We start from the raw sequence: 19,610 nt of genomic DNA on the forward strand, positions 1-19,610 counted from the left end.
ATACAGGCTCAGCAGCAGGAGCAGCCCAGAGTCTCTTCCCTCTTCCTCCCTTCCTCACTCTAGCTCGTCAGCTCCCCCGTCTCCATGGATAAACACAGGAATAATTCACCAGCACTCTTGCAGTGAAATATGAAACCATCTCTGGTGCCACAGTGCCTGCAGGCCCAGACCAGCTGGAACATTCTGTAAGAGGAAAAGATGAGATCTTCAGCTTCCATGAAGATGTGCCAAAGATTTCCTCCTTTTTCTCCAAGAGACGGTCTTTGAGGAGCTGCTGGGGCTTTTCAGAGACAAAAAACGTGATTGCAGAGGCAATTAAAACCAAATATCACACGTTTTAGGAACAGAGATGTTGTTGTGTCTTGTGTTTGTTACTCTGTAGTACATGAAGGAGGAAACATGGAAACTGCATTTGGTTTTTAATATTGCGAGCTGCTCATTAGCCAAGGCTTTATTTCGGGGACTAATAACTGTAGAATTACCAAGAGATGCATCATGTTTGCATAATGTATGCTCAGTTAAAGCAACCTTATTTCAGAAGAGCAGAGAGGGAGAAGTAGAATAACTTAAAAGAACCACTGACTGACCTCTTGTGGTCGAAGGTATTTTGGCACGTGTAATGCCGTTGTTTGAATTTCTGCATCACTGCAGGAAGTAAAATAAAAAAAGATCTAGTGTAAAGGAATAAGACTTTATGTTGTCTTAATTTTCAATAATTTCTTGCAGAAAATTATACAGCTTTCACAACCTTCAGCTCAAATTTATAAATCTGTTATTAACCATGTAAAAGTAGAATTTTAGTGGCTCATATATGTCATAAACCACATTCATTGAACTTTATGACTCTACATATTTTCCCCTGGTCCTTAACATAACTGTGCTGTGGCTCTTTGCCCCATCCCCATCCAAAGAGAAGCGTCTAGACTTCTTTAAGTTGCTTGAAGACGTTTCACCTCTCATCCGAGAAGCTTCTTCAGTTCTAAGGTCAAATGGTGGAGAGTCCCAGATTTAAATGGTGGGGAGTTCCAGATTTAAACCTAGTGGGAGTATCCCCAGTGGTTTAAATCATTTGACCTTAGAACTGAAGAAGCTTCTTGGATGAGAGGTGAAACGTCTTCAAGCAACTTAAAGAAGTCCAGACGCTTTTCTTTGCAAGCTCCTTTGACTATATGCCTACTTAAGTTTCTGCTATTAAGGTTGATATCACTGAATAAAGGGACAAATGAAAACCAAATAAGATTTTGAAGTCCAGGACAATCCGTTTGAAGTTTCTCTCTTGTGCTCATGTTTATTAGAATCATTACCAACATAGGACAGTATTGCCGGGTGGGGCCACTGCAGGGAGGGGCAGCCATCTGCCTCAACCTGTTGGGGGTGAGGGAATAAAGACAGGACAAAAGACACACTGTGGAAGAGAGGCAGACATTTAAAATAACTTATAGTTAAATGCAGAGTAAAAACAGCAAAAATGAGAAATAGGTGAGTGAAGAAGAAACACTCAGTCAGAGTCCATCATGGGAAACTCCCAACAGCGAAGTCTTACTAGACATACTTTGAGGAACCCTCCTGCAGACTGAGGGAGGGTTCTCCCATTCTTATAGTCATTCTGACCATTTAATCCAGATTTTTTTGTTTTTTAATCTAGGTCTGTGTTCATGCAGACGTTTCCAAAGGGAATTACCAACACTTCACAGCACTATGGTGTTAAAAACAGAGTTACTGGAGCATTGGAACAACCAGTCCAAAGATACAATAAAAAAAGATGTCTACAAAAAGTCGAATAACACAGCTTGTGCTTTATTACACACAAGTTCATTTATCTATTTTTTAATACTGTTGCTTAATGATGATGTTTTGGCAGAAACAAGAGTCTGGGAAATGAATAAATTAGACAGGCTTGTTAAGTTCACTGGGCTCAAAGTAAAAAAGAAATAGTTCCAAGGCCACAATTGTAAGAAACACAGTTTGGTTTCATGTAGGCAATGTCATGTTACTATCTTATTTTGTCATTTTGAGCTCACACAGTCAACAACTACCACAACTGCTGACACAAGTGATTCCAAGTCTGTGTCGGGTGGACACCGGGATAGGGTCTTTTTCCCAGCAGGGGGCCATTGGCTTGTTTGCAGGAGTTCAGATCCCTGCTTTGAATTTTTACACTTTAGGGTCTATAATTAGCCAAAACGTTTTTGATCGCTTCACCTCCAGCGCTGTGGATATGACCCATAAGTGCAAAGCAGAAAGAATTATTCTGCTTTTTCTTCTATTTAAGATTGTTAGTTTCTTGTGAAACCCACTGAATGCCTCAAAAATATGGGTAGTTAAGCAAACGTGCGTTCTTTTGACCACCTTTATAACAGTGCCTGATGTTCCCCTAATTTAGACCCAACTGAGCCTTTAAACTGATCCAGTTGAACTGGTCACAGCCACATGTAAACTGTGCAACGCAATCATGTGGTACAGGATATGGAGGCAATGAGTGTGTGATAGATTTCATGTTTACTCAAATCTAAAATTGTTTGCAGAGATATTTTAATATAAAAAGAGCTTAACTTTAGTCAGACGACTATTACACCAAGCCTTCATTCTCAGACTTTTAAAGACTTAAGACTTCATGTTTTCTTCCTCAGTATTTCGTTTGTATTTGATAAAAATCTGTACTGTAGGTGCATTCTGCAAATATCTATTGGATATAGTACATAATATTTGTTCATCGTACAGGATGTCTGCATACTTTATCAACTACTAGTTCTATTCAGCAAAAACATAAATTACTGCAAAGGTAGTAAAATCTTTATATTTCTATATTACAAGTAATCTTTTAATTTAAGCAATCTTTTAATTATAGTTTATTTAATAATAGAATAAACCAAGACTGTGAAGCAAAATGTTTGGATCTAGTTTTGGTAAATGAAAAAAAACTAACAAACCCAACATCAACAAACACACCCTTAATGTTAAAAGTTTTTCATCACACTTGGAGTGCCAGTGGCCAGTGCTCCGTTTGGCCATTTTACAGAAAGTGATCTGCATCTGTGCCCACATTTAGCGATTTTTTTGTTTAGAAAAACTGTGTTTAATGCTTTCATATAGCTGAACTCAAATAGGCCAGGAAATGAACGACTTTTAAAAGTTCTGGAAAACTTCTCTAGGACACCACTAGAGGGAGAAAGACCCAAAAGAATGAATCAGAAGGCACAAATGTGCACCAGGGCTCCAGATTTGTAAGACATTAATGGCACTAGATTTGTCCTGATGAAATTAACCTTCATTGTAAGTGAATAAATAATGACCAAGAATTTCTACTTGAAATTATCTTAGATGTGTAACGTTGGATGTCCATGACACTTGCCCCTAAATCCTCAAAGATTTGGAAACACCGCTCTCAAGTATCTTTGGATATTTATATTAATAATGTATTTATTTTAATCAATGCCATTTATCAACAGATCATTCTAACATATGGTGAGGCAAACATTTTGCCTAACTTCCATTAGGCGAGTCGACTTTTACATGTAAAAGCTGTAGCTGTAGCTCAGGTGGCAGAGCAGGTCAGCCACTAATCAGAAAGTCGGTGGTTCGATCCCAGGCTGCCTCCTGGCTGCATGCCAAATATCCTTGGGCAAGATACTAACCCCATGTTTGCCTACTGGTGGTGGTCAGAGGGCCCGGTGGCGCCTGTGTCCGGCAGCCTCGCCTCTGTCAGTGCGCCCCAGGGCAGCTGTGGCTACAATGTAGCTTGCCATCGCCAGTGTGTGAATGTGTGTGTGAACGGGTGAATGACTGAATGTAGTGTGAAGCGCTTTGGGGTCCTTAGGGACTAGAAAAGCGCTATACAAATGCAGGCCATTTACCATTTGTTCAAGGTTAAGGTTTTTGAGTCTGGAAATGATGTAACGTCTACACCACTACACAATATAACCATCACACTAGAGCTGAGCTGGAACAAGAAGAAAATATTTCAGTATGTCAATTAACCAATCAATGATGAAATTAAATAGATTACTCTATTCTATTGTAATCCAATGTGGCAGCTGAATCAGGATTATGAAAGGTTGTGTGAATGCAAAACCTAGTTTTATGGGTAGCAGATGAAACCAAAGGTGGAAATGGTCTAAGATAACTGTCTCAAATCAGTTTTGGGACACATACAGAACCCTGTCTGTATTGTTTTGTACTTACATTAAATACATTAAATAAAAATCAGGAGTATTGCAAAAATGTCAAAATTGTTGGAATTGTTGGAGAAGAATATAGTCAGATTTTGATTTATCGTGTAATCATTAGCTTGATTTTTTCAAGATAATCAGATGATTTTTCTGCACTGGCAGTGTCTCGATCCCAAACAGACAGCCAGTGCAGTAAAAACATACCTGGATAGAAATACACATCAATCATGGACTAGCCTCTCCAGAGCCCGGGCCTCAACATTATTGAAGCAGTGTGGGATCTTAACACAGAACAGAAAATAGAAATAAATAAAAAACAGAGCCAAAACTAAAAGGAGAGCTTTTAATGTCCTTCAAGAAGCCTGGAGAACTAGTCCTGAAACAAATTACAAGAAAACCTTTGAGTGTGTTCAGGCTGTGTTGATAAAATTAAGGTGGTCATACGAAATATTGTTGGAGAACGACACTTTCAAACTTATTTCCATGTGTGTTTGCACATATTTGAATAAACTGCTGCATGTATTTCTAGTTTTCTTAGTAAAATGTGAAGAAATAAGGGGTAGCTTTTGCACAGCACTCTACTGTATCAACAGATGCAGACTAAATAACACAAGATTACAATAACAAAGTTTCATTTTGTTTAGAAACTAAAATGTTTCAGTTTTTGTCTCTGCTGTTTTTAATAAACATGAGCAAACTACAAAAACTTGATTTGGCATCATTTCACATAGAGTGCTTAAAGTTATTAGACTACAACCCGGTGTAAGTTTTATGTCAGTTACATTAAATTAACAGTACCAGTAATTACCAAAATCATTTAAAAAAAAAAAATCTTAATGCTCCAATATGTCGAAGCTCTTAAATTGAAATATTTTTAATACCAACATGAAATAGTTATCCATAAACTTTCAATTGTTTTACAAAAAACAATTATGCCAAATTACAGATCTTTACTTTCATTCCTGAACATAAAAATTGTTTTAGCGGCTGAATGTTATGCTTGAATGTTTTCTGTGTATAAAAATGTGAATTTAATTTGGTAAATACAGTAAATCTTTTAAAGAAGTTTTTGACAGATTTTTAAAATATGTGTTTTTTTTCCCCCCATCACAGGAGATCTCATGTGGGACGAACTGCACAAAAGTTCATGAAAGTTATGACCATGAATGTACAGGACAGAAGTTCATATTATCCTCCTAAGACCCGAACTCTTTCATGGGATGCATTTTGAATTTTCCTTTGCTATTTGGGCTGATTGGGACCTGATGAATGTAAAAACAAAGAATTACCAGATTTTTTTGTTTTACCTAATTTTTGTTGCTGAGAAAAATGAGAGCCACATATGCGGACATTCGTTTGAAACTTTGATAGAACAGTGGCAGTATAATGTCCTTGTAAGTGGATATCAGGCCCTTGTAGAGAAAAATTTGGTATTTTGGTCTAGAAATCCCAAAATGTGATGTCCAGATATGTGGACGCCAGGTCCTAGGAGGTTAAAATAAAGAAATGACAAGTTTCTCAGAGTGAGCTTTGTCACAGCTGATTTGTGTGTTATTAAGAGGGCTTTGAATAATCTTTATTTTGTATACACACAGTATGTTACGTATATAAAGACTCCCAAAATATAACCATTCTATTCCAATGCGTTAATAAAAGCATTTTAGGGATGACTGTGAAAAATGAGAAAAACAATTAGCTTTTGAACTATTAAATCATTGCTAATATTATATTTTTGTAGCATTTTACCGTAATCTCTTTTTCCTCTGAAACCTTATGGGCATCGTCTATTTGCTCAAAACCAACCAAACTATCTTAATATTCATGCGACTGTGCTTTAAACTGAACTGATATATAAACAAGTTAAGATAAATCATCATCATAAAAAATAAAATAAAAAAGCTAACATTGGATAGCACCTGTAGTGCCCTCATCTCTCCAACAGATGCTCCCCTAATGCCATCCTCCCCAGCTCCCCTTAGAAACGAGGCAAAAATAGATAATCCACCTTTTATATTGTAGATACATTTATATAATCATTTTTTGTTTTTGTTTTGTTTTCTTTTTTACAATGGAATTGCTCCGTCATACAAGATGACTGAAAAAAAAAAAAAAAAAAAAAAAGCACACAATACAATCAATAAACCAAACCTATAGAACATATGATTGTCACTTACTTGCGAGTCACAAAAAAAGTACATACCGCGAATAAATAATCTACAGAAATATGTACAATATGCACAACAAGAAATTCAATGGAAGTGCAAATAAAGCTTTGGATCCCTGCACAGGAAATAAGGTAAGCAAATGTGAGCCAGCTGTCCCCAACATACAGTATGAAGCAATAGTCATCCGAAAGTCATAAATTTACAGGACATTTAGTAACATTTAGGCTTTGAGCTCCTGCATTTAATGACTTTTAATAATGAACTGCATGAAACAAAAATCTGAGAGATTAAAATGGACACATTACATTATGTACAGCGTATCGCATTCCACGGAAAACTGGAGTGTTTTCAGTGCTTGTCGTCCAATGCGGATCAAGGCAACAACCACGGGACTACAGGCAGAGACGGAGAAAAGTAGGGATCCAGAGAGAAGGCTGCTCACTGCAGAGGATTAAAAAACCAAAAAAAAAAACCAAACTCATTGCACCTCTGCTGGCTTCCTTAGCTTGTAGTGACTGAAACATTCTATGATATTTAACACTGTACAACTCTGCTAACTTTCCCATCTAGATCGAGAAGAAGAAGAGGGAAGAGAGCTGGTCAAAGGAGGTCATGTGTGCACGTCACTCTTGTCGGGTCGGTAACACACACTCTTAGCATAATGCACACATGTGAGCTGCAGTTGTCTGTAATGTCCCGAATTAAGAAGTCCTGCTGGGTGCGGTAGCTCCAAGTTACCCAGAGTTCAAGTACTCCAGTGCCACTTCATAGCAAAATTTGTATTGGTCCTAGCAGGAAAGAAGAAACAGACAGAGGCATTAGAGATGTGCAGGAGTTGGCCTGAGTCGCCTAAGTCATAAAGTTAGTGTCTCCTAAGTCATAAATGAATACTACAAGCCCTCTGGGGATTTTTGCTATTCCCAAAGGGCCTGTTGTTTGTTTGATAATCATACCATTTAAATCCTATAACTCTGACAAAACATCAATGGGACTTTAAAGTCGAGGCTTTCGGCACATTAAACAATCTCAGTTCTGCACCAGACTGAAACTAATAAATAACTGACATATTCAAGCGGATGAGAAGGTATTGACTTTATTGCTTTACTGCTTGTCACTATAGAATACGCGTCACAGATGCAGATATATGGACCCCTAATCGTGCGATCACCATCTTCACAATCTTCAGCGGCAGAGGAAACTGTCAGATACTTCTTCTTCATAAAAGTTGCAACAAGCAGCAGCATAACGCATCACTTCCTCTTCCACTGGTGGAAAACGTTTAAATAAATATGAGTTGATTTAATATGGTCCGGAGCTGAGTGTTTTTAGTGTGTCCTCTTGATTTTTGATTCCTGATTTTTGATGTTTTCTGTGACGAAGGCTTCAAAGCTGTATTAATATAAGTTAATTTTGACATCTTGCCACAGTTTATGTTGAGAGTTGTCAAACTTACGACTCACGGGCCCAGAAGTAGCCATTCAAATGATCCAAGACAGCCCACTAGCTAGCTTTGCAAAATGAGGAAGTTAAAATTACAGAGCGGGTCTGCTGGAGGTTTTTTCACGTTAAAAGGGAGTTTTTCCTTCCCACTGTCACTGCCAAGGGCTTTCTCATAGGGAGTCATCTTATTGTTGAGGGATCTGTATTATTGTAGAGTCTTGAGGTGACTGTTGTTATTTGACGCTATATAAATAAAACTGAATTGAATTCATTGATGCACGCATTACAGAGAGGAGGCATCAGATGAAAAGTTCAAAATAGTTAGTTATTGAAGTCATAATTAAGTAAAATAATTTTGCTCTTTAGTTCCAAAATATCATACATAAAGGTCCACTGTCAGTTGTAATGCACAAGTGAAAGGCCCCAGGACACACAAACTGGGAAATATCAGGAAGGGCGTAAAGCCAAATGAAATATTTGAAGGTAACACTGCTGTGTTGACACCATGTAGTTAAGGCAGTAACTGAAAGTAGCTTTTTTAATTACTTTTTTGTGAGATTAATGAGTTTAAATCCCTGGTGTCATTCGTACAAAACAACGGACAGCAAACAAGAGAGGTGAATAAGAGAGTGCAGGCAGAGTGGAGTGGGTGGAGATGAATATCAGGGGTGATTTTTGACAGAAGAGTAGCAGCAAGAGTGAAAGGGAAGGTTTACGAGGTAGTAGTGAGACCTGCTATGATGTGTGGTTTGGAGATGGTGGTACTGACATGAAGACAGGAGGATGAACTGGCAGAGCTATAGATGTTGCTATTTTTATTGGAAGTGACCAGAACAGACAAGTTTAGAAAAGAGTACGTCAGAGGCGGCACAGGTTGAGTGTTTTGGAGAGAAAGTTAGACAGCCAAGGCTGAGATGGTTTGGACGCGCAGAAAGACAATATGTTGTTCTCTCTGCTTCTTCAGCCATTATACCTAGATTGCTGTAGATTCCCAACTGGTACTGTGAGAAACTTAAAACAATATTCTGATTTATGAAGACTGCATTTATATCAAGTTTTCAGCTCCTGCAGTGTCCCTCACCAGTAGGTCCACCATGTTGGGCTTATTATTCCTCAGTGTCTTGACAGCGTGGAAAACATCCACAGAGCGCTGGTGCTGAAGCATCTCACACACAATGCTGATGGCACAGAATGTCCCACTGCGGCCGCCTCCATTCCTATGGTTGTGAGAAAAAAGTTAATTAAAAATTTCAAAGTCATCCAAGAAGAGTTCAAAAAGAAAGCTAAAGCTGACACTAAAGGCTCACAAAGGGCTGAGGTGTGTTTTGATGCAGTGAAGGCTTTCAGTCAGTAGGTGGAGATGTTTCATTTTTAATACCAGCAGGGAATGAAGTTGGAAACTTACAGACAGTGGACCACAGTGCGTCCCTCTCCCCCGTCGTACTCCTCCTGCCATTTATCCACCTGTCGAATGAGCTTGAGGAAGGAGCGTTTGGACATGGGCGTGTCTCTGTACATGGGCCAACCCAGGAACTGGAACTGCTGCACCATCCGGTAGCCATCCTGAGGCTAGAGGGGGGGGAAGGACAACAGTTATCCCAGGTTAATACACATATGTAGGGGGGAGGGAGTTAATCGCTGTTGTATAAAGATGCAATCAGACTGTAAAGATGCAGGGAGGGTGAAGCTAAGCTTCATCAGAGGCTGGATAGAGATGGTTAAAGGGCGCGAGGAGTCGCTGAAGAGATAAGCGTGCAGATAAGACAGGGTGATAGATGAGCACAGTTGCTGCTGGAGACAGATAGTTAAGCAATCTAGGATACAGACACTCTAAATCACACTCAGACATATCGATCAATAACACTTGTCCGCGATCATGTGTGATTAGCTTGTAGTGCACTTAACATGCTGTAGGTGCCTCTGCCGGCCAGAGGATGTTACAGCACGTTAATATGAGGAGCGATTATTGACAACAGAGAGCAGGCTGTTGGGATAAACAGCTTACACAGGTGACTGCAGGTGATGCCGGCATGGGTCAGGTGCCTGTGTGCAGTGATGTCTGGTAGCTCAAAGTTAAAGGGTCAGTACACGCCATGTTGTGAGATATCTCTCTTTGAGGGTTCGCTCACGATTCCAGAAAAATGCAAGTGAACTAGATTTGTGATATTTATTTAAATCATTTAAAAAAAAACAAGAGTTATTTCTTTATTAGAAATAATTTAAATATGGGGCTCACTTCAAAATAAATCTAGGGTGTCACAGGATGATACGAGAGAGACAAAATAAAAGCAAATGTCTTTCTTTTTATGATTTTTCTGACTCATTGCATGAAATAATTTATCCTCTTTTGGCCACTTCAAAAATGATGCAAATGAAACTGTCACCTTTAAAAAGAAGTTGCACATTGTGCTGCGGATACATTAGATTCCACTTATAAGAAGTATGTGTTGGTAGTTTTTGTTCAGCATCGCCGTGTTCTTGTTCAACCCAAAATGTGTTAATTGACGGGAAAACCTGTTTTCTGCTTCTTTTTTTTTTTAACTACATGTGACAATTTTCTCAAGCTGTCTAAGAGACAATTAACTTGTGGCAATCACACCTCCATCCAGTCAACTGGTGCAGTGGCATAGTTAAAGAGCACAATGACTCTGCCTCTGCACAGCTTGAACGGACAGGCCGACGTATGAGTGGGATGTGTGAGGTGTGCAGTCACAGAATAAATTGGCTTCACAGCAGGGAAGACAAACAAGTTTCAAAAGTTACAAATAAATGGGCAGCAAAGCAGAAAAAAACAAACAAAAAAAACCCAACAACTACACATCAGGCTGATCACACAGAATGCTTTTTTTGTTTGTAGCTTGTCCATTTTGTGTTACCGTACCCGAGCCGCATTGTAGATCCGGAATATTCTGCTGATGATGTCCTCTTCCAGATCAGCGGAGACAAACTCCACCTGGATGGGTCCGTGGCGGTGGACTCCGTTTTCTGGCCAGTACTGTGGGCACAACTAAACCAAATAGGCATGTGCACATACACACACACGCATACACACATATAGAGAAATGCATGTACACCAGCACACAGACAAATCAACAAAGGGAAACACAAGAAAAGGAAAGATGACTTATTAGTTTCAGATCCAAACTATACTGACTAAAGACTGTGACTCTGATGTCAGCTCCTTTTATACACTTGCAAAAAAAAAAAAAAAAATTAAGTCTGAAGGCAAAGTGACACGGTACAATAGGCAGAGTCAAAAGAGGTGAATTCATTCAATACAAAGTACTTTTCTTTTTAAAATTGAACATTGAACATTTTTTTTTTAAATTTGAGAACATTCAATACAAATTTTTTTTTTTGATATTGCAGAAACTAAACACAGGTGTTCTCCAAGTTTGGGAGCTTTCTCCTAATCAACTAACCCTTTGTTCAACAAATCCAACTGAAATTTCTCAAAATCTTTGGGTAATTCTTTTGCCCCTCTTTAGAAAACATGCACATTCTTTGTTCCTTAAAAGCAGTTTAAAAAAATTGATTCATGTCTAAGATGAAAAATGTCATCAAAGGCAAGATCATCAAAAGATTGATTGATGGAAAGATAATTCATTGCCTGTATTTTTGATGAAAGAAATTTATTGTTCCTGTCCTTTTTCTGGTATATTCCTACAGCCCAAGCGGCTAAACATTTCACACCAACAAACTTGACATCTTCAGCAAAATTATTCCATCCTTTTAACATACATCATTTCCAGCCAAATAAACTTTATATGTTTAGGCTGAAGCTGCAAGAGACAGTTAAAAAAGGTCTGTGGCCACACCCATTTCCACTCAAGGCTGTCTCCTTGGGTAGTTTTGTACCACTTTTAGCGCTGACACTGCTTTTAAATCACTCTGCGGATGTCTTGTTCTAAATAGCTGCACTTGTTTGTCTATAACGTGTCTGGATCTCCACCAGTGGGTCAAAATAGTCACCATTCAACTTTTATTTTTGGGGAAGAGAACAAAGTGATAGGCTGGGAAATCTGGCAAGTAGGGTGGATGTAGAGTGAAGATTTGTTGCTGTGGCCTTTTCAATGCAATGTGAATGGACCAACAGTGTCATGCTAGCACTGCTACGGCATAGAGTGCCCTTAAATCATCTTCCTTCTCACATGCCTTTCTCTGACCCTAGGGAGGCATTTATGGTAAACAGCCCTTCATATGTAAACTCTGACTTGATGCTCAATCTTTAGGCGAGGACATTTATTCTCTTCGCTTCATTCTCTGAAAACCGCTGTTTGGCATCTGGGGCATAGTCAGAAATCCAGCTCTTATCAGCAGTGATTGTGGACACAAATGTTTGGATATGTGGTAAAATTGCAGATGCAAATAAGCAAGTGGGTGTCAGACCAGGACTTTGAGGGGCTGATAAAGATACCAATCGTCCTAGAGGCTGTGCAGGGTTTCATAAGCAGTCGACCCTGAACAAGAGACGAGTCAAATTTGGAATGGGCATGGACTTTCTGATCTCTTATTGTAAAATAACAAATTACAAGCTCTTGCAGTGTCAGATGGACAAAGCAATGCTACCTTGGGTTTTGCAGTAAAAGACTGATTAATCAATATTCAATCAATAGATGTTTCAAATAAACACTAATCAGCAGTTAACTCTAATTACAAGTCTTAAGTGGCAGTTATCAATATTAAGACTGACTGTTCTTGTGCACTGAGCAGAAACCCTCTAGGATGGCCTCGCAAAAGCAGTAAAAACCCCTCCATTTCCGCTCCTTTATGAGAGAAAGCCCAGTTAAGAACTTGCACCTGTGGAGCCAGTCGCCAGCCTCAGAGCTCTAAATCAGACAAATGGAAGCTTACACACAGATGGACACGTCTCACATTGACAGACATGTCATGTCACAAATGCATGCCACAGTCATAAACAATCAAGGGGGAGAAAAAAGGGACCATCTTGGAGAAATGCAAATAACAGACCTCAACACGGGAATCCAGACGGACATGGAAATAGTTGCTTACTTTGTGTCTCTTACACACAAAAGCAGAAGCACATATGCTGTCTGTGTGGCAGCTTAAGCACCGCTTTCCGCCTTCCTTTTAGAGCCCATCAAAACTTGACAAATTCAACAGATGCAAAAACAAAGATGTTGATGGAGAAGATGGTAAACCTCCCTCGCCTTCATCTACTCCTCAACCTCCACCCACCCCCTTCCTACCTTCCCACCTGCGCTGCTTTCTTGGCTTGCTGACGGGCTGGCTACAGTGAGAATATTGAATGAAAGGCCTTTTCTATCCAGCCAGTCACCTAGGGAAAGGGGATTTGGATGGGGAGAGCAGCCTGGCTTCAGGCTTTGATCCCCGGGTGTTATGACAGAGCCTCGGGCTGAGAAATCTGGAGTCTCTTCCACAGGCCTTCTTTTCTTCGTCTACTTTTACAGCAAGTCCTATTCCTTCCACTCTGCAGTATATACCTTATTTCAAGCATATTCAGTATTCATACAAATATATAGTTTCTCTAACATAGATACATCCCTCGGGGTTTCCCTGGGTTTGTGAAATGTAATCATTCAATCGGTTCCCATCAATGTCCTTTTTGCAACTTTTAGATTAAAAAAAAAACTGTCATGAAAGAACTCATGTCTCATTTGTTTGTGAGTAAAATTCTTGCATTAAAATTCTTCCTTCAGGATTTCATGTGCTTGCTATTTATTTAAGCAAATGTACTGGGTCGGGTTTACCTGTGCTGGGTCGACATCATTGAGCATTACTATGGATGTGCAGTGGTAGTCCAGCACCAATCTCCAGAAGTCCTTTACTGTGTTTGGCAATGGGTGCTGTGTCACTATGAATGCAGAAGGCTGCTTGTAACTCTGGAGGGAGGGAAGAAGAAGAAAAAGAAAGAGCTGATGCTGAATAGACCAAGTGCATGCTTTTGTGCAACACTGTCAAGAATAAAACCATTTCTAAAACGACCTCCGTCTCTCAACCGGACTTCCTGCTGAGAGCAGTTTTCTAATGGAGATTCCATGTCTAGGGAGATTATTTTAGGACAGAGCACTTTTAATGTGGTTTCTGGCTCCCCAATGTAGCCCAGTGGGGACTGAGACAATCCTGTACCTGAAAGGTCACCTGCTCAATCCCAGCAGGAGCCAAAAAGTCCATCAGCGAGCATGTGCCTTGTCAAGGTGTTCTTTGTTAGGTCCCCTTAAGAATTGCTAGACATAGCATTTTCAATTGTTTCCTTTGATGTTTCTTAGATACTGACAGATAAGTGCTTAATTAGAAGTGACAGCGATTCAGAGATGTTGTGAAGTCTTAATTCTGTGGCAGAAGCTCTTAACTCAAGTAAGTCCTAGGTGGCTGCAGTCCAAGTTAAAAGTCTCAATGAGTAAATTTCAAGTCAAGATTGCAAGACTTAAATCTGAATTTTGACTTACTATACTCTTTATAAAAATTAGCAACATTTAAAAGTCACATAAAAATCAGCATTGTATAGCAGGCTGAAATACCAACATGTCGTAGGTCTTACTTCTACGAAAAAAAAAATGCAAAATCCCTGCTTTCAAATCAGCAACATTTTAAGGTTCCAATACACAAATACAGGCAGCTGCAGTTTCACCAATTTGTGATTCAGTGCTACTTTACCACTTTAAAATTACAGCTGAAATCAGCAAGATGATCTGAACCAGCATGCAAGCAGACAGACTTAAAAGTGTAAAATGTTTGACCCTTACATCCATCAGAGCGGCATTGATGTAATTGGAGCTCTCGCCGTCAATGGTGATCAAGAAGGGAAGGCAGCGGTCCGGAGGCAGGACGTCCATGCAGCGGTTCTTCTCGTGGTTTCTAGGCAGCAGGGCGATGCTGCAGTCTTCCACCCGCAGCGTGGGAGTCACCATATTGAGTGTCTTTGAGATTGAAGCAGAATTACATGGTGTCATACTGACGCAGGAAGGTAGGCACTTGGGTTTTGAGTGCGCTAATTATCTCCCGATATGGTAATTAACAATGCGATTCTTTGATCAGTTACATTAGTGATAGCTCCGACTCCCCTGAAGTGACTGGGATAAAACTTAGAGTGGGGTGGCGCATTTCATATAACTATACATTAGATGCATCACCTATTTATATAAAGTACGTTTATGCACAGAATTTGTTTAAAGCAGCCTCGTGCTTCAGATAATGTGTCATCATGAATTTGCACACACTGTATGTGTCTAATTACGTTAAATAGCTCCTCACCCTGAACTCCTCTTTAATGGGGCTGGAGTTTGTCTGCGGGTCCAGGCGGTTCATGTCGTAGTAGACGGAGCGGAGCTGACTCGCAGGAATGGTGGTGTCGCCACAGAGACATGCCTCCAAAATGGCATCATGGATGAAGACATACTGCTCCTGAAAAAAACAGCATCCTCATTGCGCATCCATCAGGCATCTATGACTTATGACAGAAGACAAGCTCCCCCCCCCCCAAAAAAAGAAAGTTTTATTTTTTATTTCTACCACTGCTATAAGCAGAAATATGTGAGCCAGGGTTTTCCTCTGTTTTTGCTAGAAAAATTCAGTGACCTTTCCATGACCTTACTGGGATTATGCTTTACCCCCACGGCAGTTTCTGTGTCTAATATTTGTCATTGTCTTTGTTCAAAGGTTACAATACATATTTTTGCATTTTTTTGGTACACAGCTTATTTAATTCTCTTATAAAACCCAGAATTGTATGACATTTTCAAAACCTTAAAATATTTAGAAGTCTAGCAGAAAATATTTTCATGAATGACTTGACCTTTTCCATGTTTTTTTAGGATCCTATGAAACCTCAGTGAACTTATCAAGGTTAGGATTTCCTCATGAGTATTGCTATCATCGTCACAGGAAGGTTAATGGTTGAGTTCTTATATAAAACCAAAAACAAGCAAACAAACAAAAAACCCAACACCCACTGTGCTCAATAGCGTGCGGTCAGAAAAACATAAAATCGTAACACATTTCCTCCTCCTCAGTCAGTCACTCAAGCAGTGGACATGGCGACACAGCTTGATGCAAATCTATTCTGAAGTGACATTTCCAGCTGACACTTCCTTGTCACTTTGTACCAAAATCCACACACATGCACAGGGGTCAGATTTACAGATTGAAAGGGGAACATGTGTTGCCATTTGTTAAGTCTAAAGCAGAATGTGAAATGTTGACCTCAGAGTTTGACTATCCCTGCCTGGGTCAGTAAGACCAGCTCTATCAATCCGCGGATTGATAGAGCTTATCTGAGCTCATAATATGTAAACAACAACAAAGCATTTCATTTCCGTGGTTAAATTAAAGCATGGTAGGATGGTGGTGTGTGGCCGCGGGGCTGAGGAGCTGTGCCAACCAGCCAGAACACCTGTGAGGGAAAATAGACACATACACAGAATTTGAAGGTCACTGAACTTGAGGAGAGTGACTCAGGGTGAGCAGCCTTTGGTCTCCAGTTGCTCAAATCCCAATCCGGACGTCAGCAATGAAACATTTGCCCATTAAATCCAATGACGCTTGTGATTTAAAGGGAATTACGGTGAAATGATGCATTCACCGAGACTATGGACACCTCCAGATGGCCGGTGTTCAGGAAAGCACAGAGTCTTTCGGTTGTCCGCATCAGCGTAAAACTATAGGATGAGCCGGGGATGTTTTGAAACCATCAATATGAGCCAAATCCTCAACACTCTAAACCCTTTTATTACAACGCATATTGCCAAGCACTTGTGTTTACCACTTGGAGGAATAGTTAGGGTGTGCACTCCAGTAAACGTCCTTTGTGAGAAATTATCATTAAAAATGTAACAGTAGTGCGAATTGTAACAATAAAATCCACACTCCTGTTCTAGACATAAATATGCCAGCTTTGAATATGAATATAATTCAAATAATATTAAAAGCAAACTAAAACAAGTAGAGCACTTGCTTAACATCAGATTATGTTAATTATTTGGATTGTTTAATTACATAATGAACATATCTTTGTTTGAGAAAAATGTTACACTTGAACTGGCACTTGAAAGTGAATGACAGGAAAACATTAAACTACCGTATTATACAGCATTTACAAAAATAATGAGCCTCATCAGTCACTGGGAAAATGCTTAAAAACCTCTTGTGGATCACCTAAGCTGCAGAATTAACGACTAATAAATGACAGGCGATGATTTATTTGTTCCAAATATAAAACATTCTTTTAATGACACTGCTTCTGGCTGGTATGAATTCTCAGCATTTGTTCAGGACCAGAGAAGCAGGGGGCTCAATCTAAGAATTATTTATTGATTCTAGTTAATCCACTTTTGAGGACCAAAACCTGTCAAGCTGCAGTCCTGCAGTTCTGTATTTTAGTGATGTCTCTGTGGAGAACTGTTTAAACCAGTCGTACAGTACCTCAGTCTGAACCATGTTGACCCTCCGTGAACGCAGCTCCCTCACACAGTTGTAAATGTCCACCACGCCCTCTCTCTCCGCCATGTCCAGCATGATGTCAATGACGATGAAGCAGCCTGTCCGACCGGCTCCAGCGCTGCGGACAGACACAGATTTTTATTCATGAGAAGTGAGGTTTGGGTTTTTTTTTTGCTTTAAGTTTAAAGAAATATAACTTTTATGAGGTGGAATAAGATTAAATGATTTCCCTAACAATAAAAAGTTGAGCACACTAGGGTTTCACATCAACAGCTTTACTTGATCTGTTGCCAACATTAAGAGTGCCCAGAGGTCACTTATGTTTCAAATTGGCTATTTAATGCAGTGATTACCAAGCACCACAGGGAGACCAGCTCAACTAAATTAAAAAAAATTAAATTACAATTTAATTAAAGAATTAAGTGGACCTGAACAAGTTGAAGCAGCAAAGCTAACATTAGGTTTAGGTGGCATGTAGCTAATAGGGATGCCTAAATTACTAAAAACAGATAAAAAACAAACTAAATAGCTACGTATGGAATAGTAACAGCAAAAACTGTTGGCTAACAATGTGAACAAATCACTGAAACTTCTAAAATATACCTAGTTGAAACACTGTTTCACTATTAGCTAAATGTAACTAGTTTAAAATGCTAGCTAAAACGAATTAAAACAATGAAGGTTATTGTAAAAATGGGGCCACCAGTTGAACATAAGCTAAAATTATGGATTAACAGTTGCTAACAAAATGAATAAATGATTACTGGCTGAACATAATGGATAAAAAGGTAATTTCATAATGATAAATGTATATCTGTTTGTGAAGGATGGAAAAATAATGGGAATTGTTAGCTTGCTAACTTGCTATCCAAGCTTGTAAATATGATAAATGGTAAACAGAAGGGGTTTGTGAGCTCACCTGACAAGGATTGTTGGAAACCACTCATTTATGTAATGTTACATTACGATTTATGTTTTAGCAGTTATTACGATCCCATAATTGTGACCTACACTGTAGTGTACATTAAGCCCAATATACAGTACAGTAGAGGTGAATCAAAATTTGCTTGTTGTGTACACAGTACTATAAACACCAAAAATGGCAAATGATATTTAAAAACCTTAACACCACAACATCTTTCCATGGATACTGTCCCAGTTACTAATACCCAGTTTTGGGGACTAGTTCTTGGATTAAAAGACTGAATGAAAACGTAAGTAACATACCAGCCACAAGGCAGTACTTAGCTATACATATGTAACTTCTGCATTGAGCCGCTATTAGTCTAATGACTATTGTATAAAAATACGCAAATCACAAAAATAGGTACACATGGGTTAGAGCTAAAACACAAGTATCAAGAAGAGTTCTTCGTCTGAGTGCACACCAACCTGCAGTGAACCACCATGGGTCCGGCATTGGTCAGGGTCTTGGACTTGACTCTTCTAATAAACCCCAGAAGGCCGGTGGCGTGATATGGCACACCGTGGTCCGGCCAGCCAGTGAAGTGAAACTGTCGGATTTCCCGGATCTCATGAGCTCCTCTCTGAGGAACACAGTTTAAGCACACAAAGCAAAAGAGAATGTAGTGAGAAGAACATGGATGTGTGAAGTCTTTCCAAAGTAAATACGGGTTGAATTGAATATCAACACACTCTTCATCAAGATCCAAGAAAGGTTTGTACAAAGTTTAATCTAGCGATGAACAGGATGTTTAAGGCCAGTGTAGCCATGTGTCTTCACCTACTGTAGCAGCTATCTGTCATGCTGATATTATACAATATGCACTGCATTAGTTATCTGGGCACTTTGCATGTACCATAAAGAACAGTATATTCCTCTATGTTATATTAGTATTTGTGTTTATTCTTTGAATGGATATTGCCTGAAGATTTTATAAAATGTCACAGTAGAATGTAACAATTAGGAGTTTTTATATGGTATAAACAATAGTTAAAGAGAAAAATCGAGAGGTAGAAATGATTCTATTAGGTTATATTAGGTTAGGTTGCATATTAATATATGTTAAACATCCATCCATCTATTTAATAAACATTGTCATAAAGTGCTAGAGAAGCCTTATATATATGTCCTTCTCCAGCTATTCAGGTAGGAAAGCTACATCTGAAAAGTTATGACTGTATTTATAACTGGAAAAAAGTGTTTAAAAGGTTAAAGTGTACCTTCTCTACAGCAAAGGTCCTGATGACATACTCTGACAGCAGCTCAGTCTCTATCAGTGTCACCTTGATGTCTCTGTAGATCTCCGTATCATCAGGCCAGTACTTACAGCACTTCACCTGAGAGTGACAAAACCAAGTGTTTGACACAACATCTTCACAAGCTGTATGCTAACTGCAATGAATTTATATTCACAATGCTTCACTGCACACATTCATATTAGAATTTCTGCAA

At 39.2% G+C, this 19,610-nt stretch overlaps 1 protein-coding gene across 8 annotated transcripts in view; it reads right to left on the minus strand.

Annotated features, from left to right (window-relative positions):
• Positions 1-6,296: 6,296 nt before the first annotated feature.
• LOC113011062 (protein tyrosine phosphatase receptor type M) overlaps positions 6,297-19,610 on the minus strand; it is a 120,674-nt gene continuing 107,360 nt past the window's right edge. For 6 of the 8 annotated variants that reach the window (XM_026150435.1, XM_026150434.1, XM_026150433.1 and 3 more), the window contains 10 exons: positions 19,379-19,495; positions 18,587-18,741; positions 17,177-17,312; positions 15,011-15,160; positions 14,503-14,676; positions 13,507-13,638; positions 10,656-10,781; positions 9,180-9,343; positions 8,856-8,991; positions 6,297-7,122 (listed from right to left, as the gene is read on the minus strand). In XM_026150435.1, coding sequence (XP_026006220.1) covers positions 7,069-7,122; positions 8,856-8,991; positions 9,180-9,343; positions 10,656-10,781; positions 13,507-13,638; positions 14,503-14,676; positions 15,011-15,160; positions 17,177-17,312; positions 18,587-18,741; positions 19,379-19,495 — 1,344 coding nt within the window. In that variant the 3' untranslated portion in view covers positions 6,297-7,068. The remainder of the gene's footprint in view (positions 7,123-8,855; positions 8,992-9,179; positions 9,344-10,655; positions 10,782-13,506; positions 13,639-14,502; positions 14,677-15,010; positions 15,161-17,176; positions 17,313-18,586; positions 18,742-19,378; positions 19,496-19,610) is intronic. The other 2 variants (XM_026150429.1, XM_026150432.1) reach the window with 2 other exon arrangements.

Source organism: Astatotilapia calliptera, chromosome 18, assembly GCF_900246225.1.
Source record: "Astatotilapia calliptera chromosome 18, fAstCal1.2, whole genome shotgun sequence".
In the NCBI taxonomy this organism is placed as follows: domain Eukaryota; kingdom Metazoa; phylum Chordata; class Actinopteri; order Cichliformes; family Cichlidae; genus Astatotilapia; species Astatotilapia calliptera.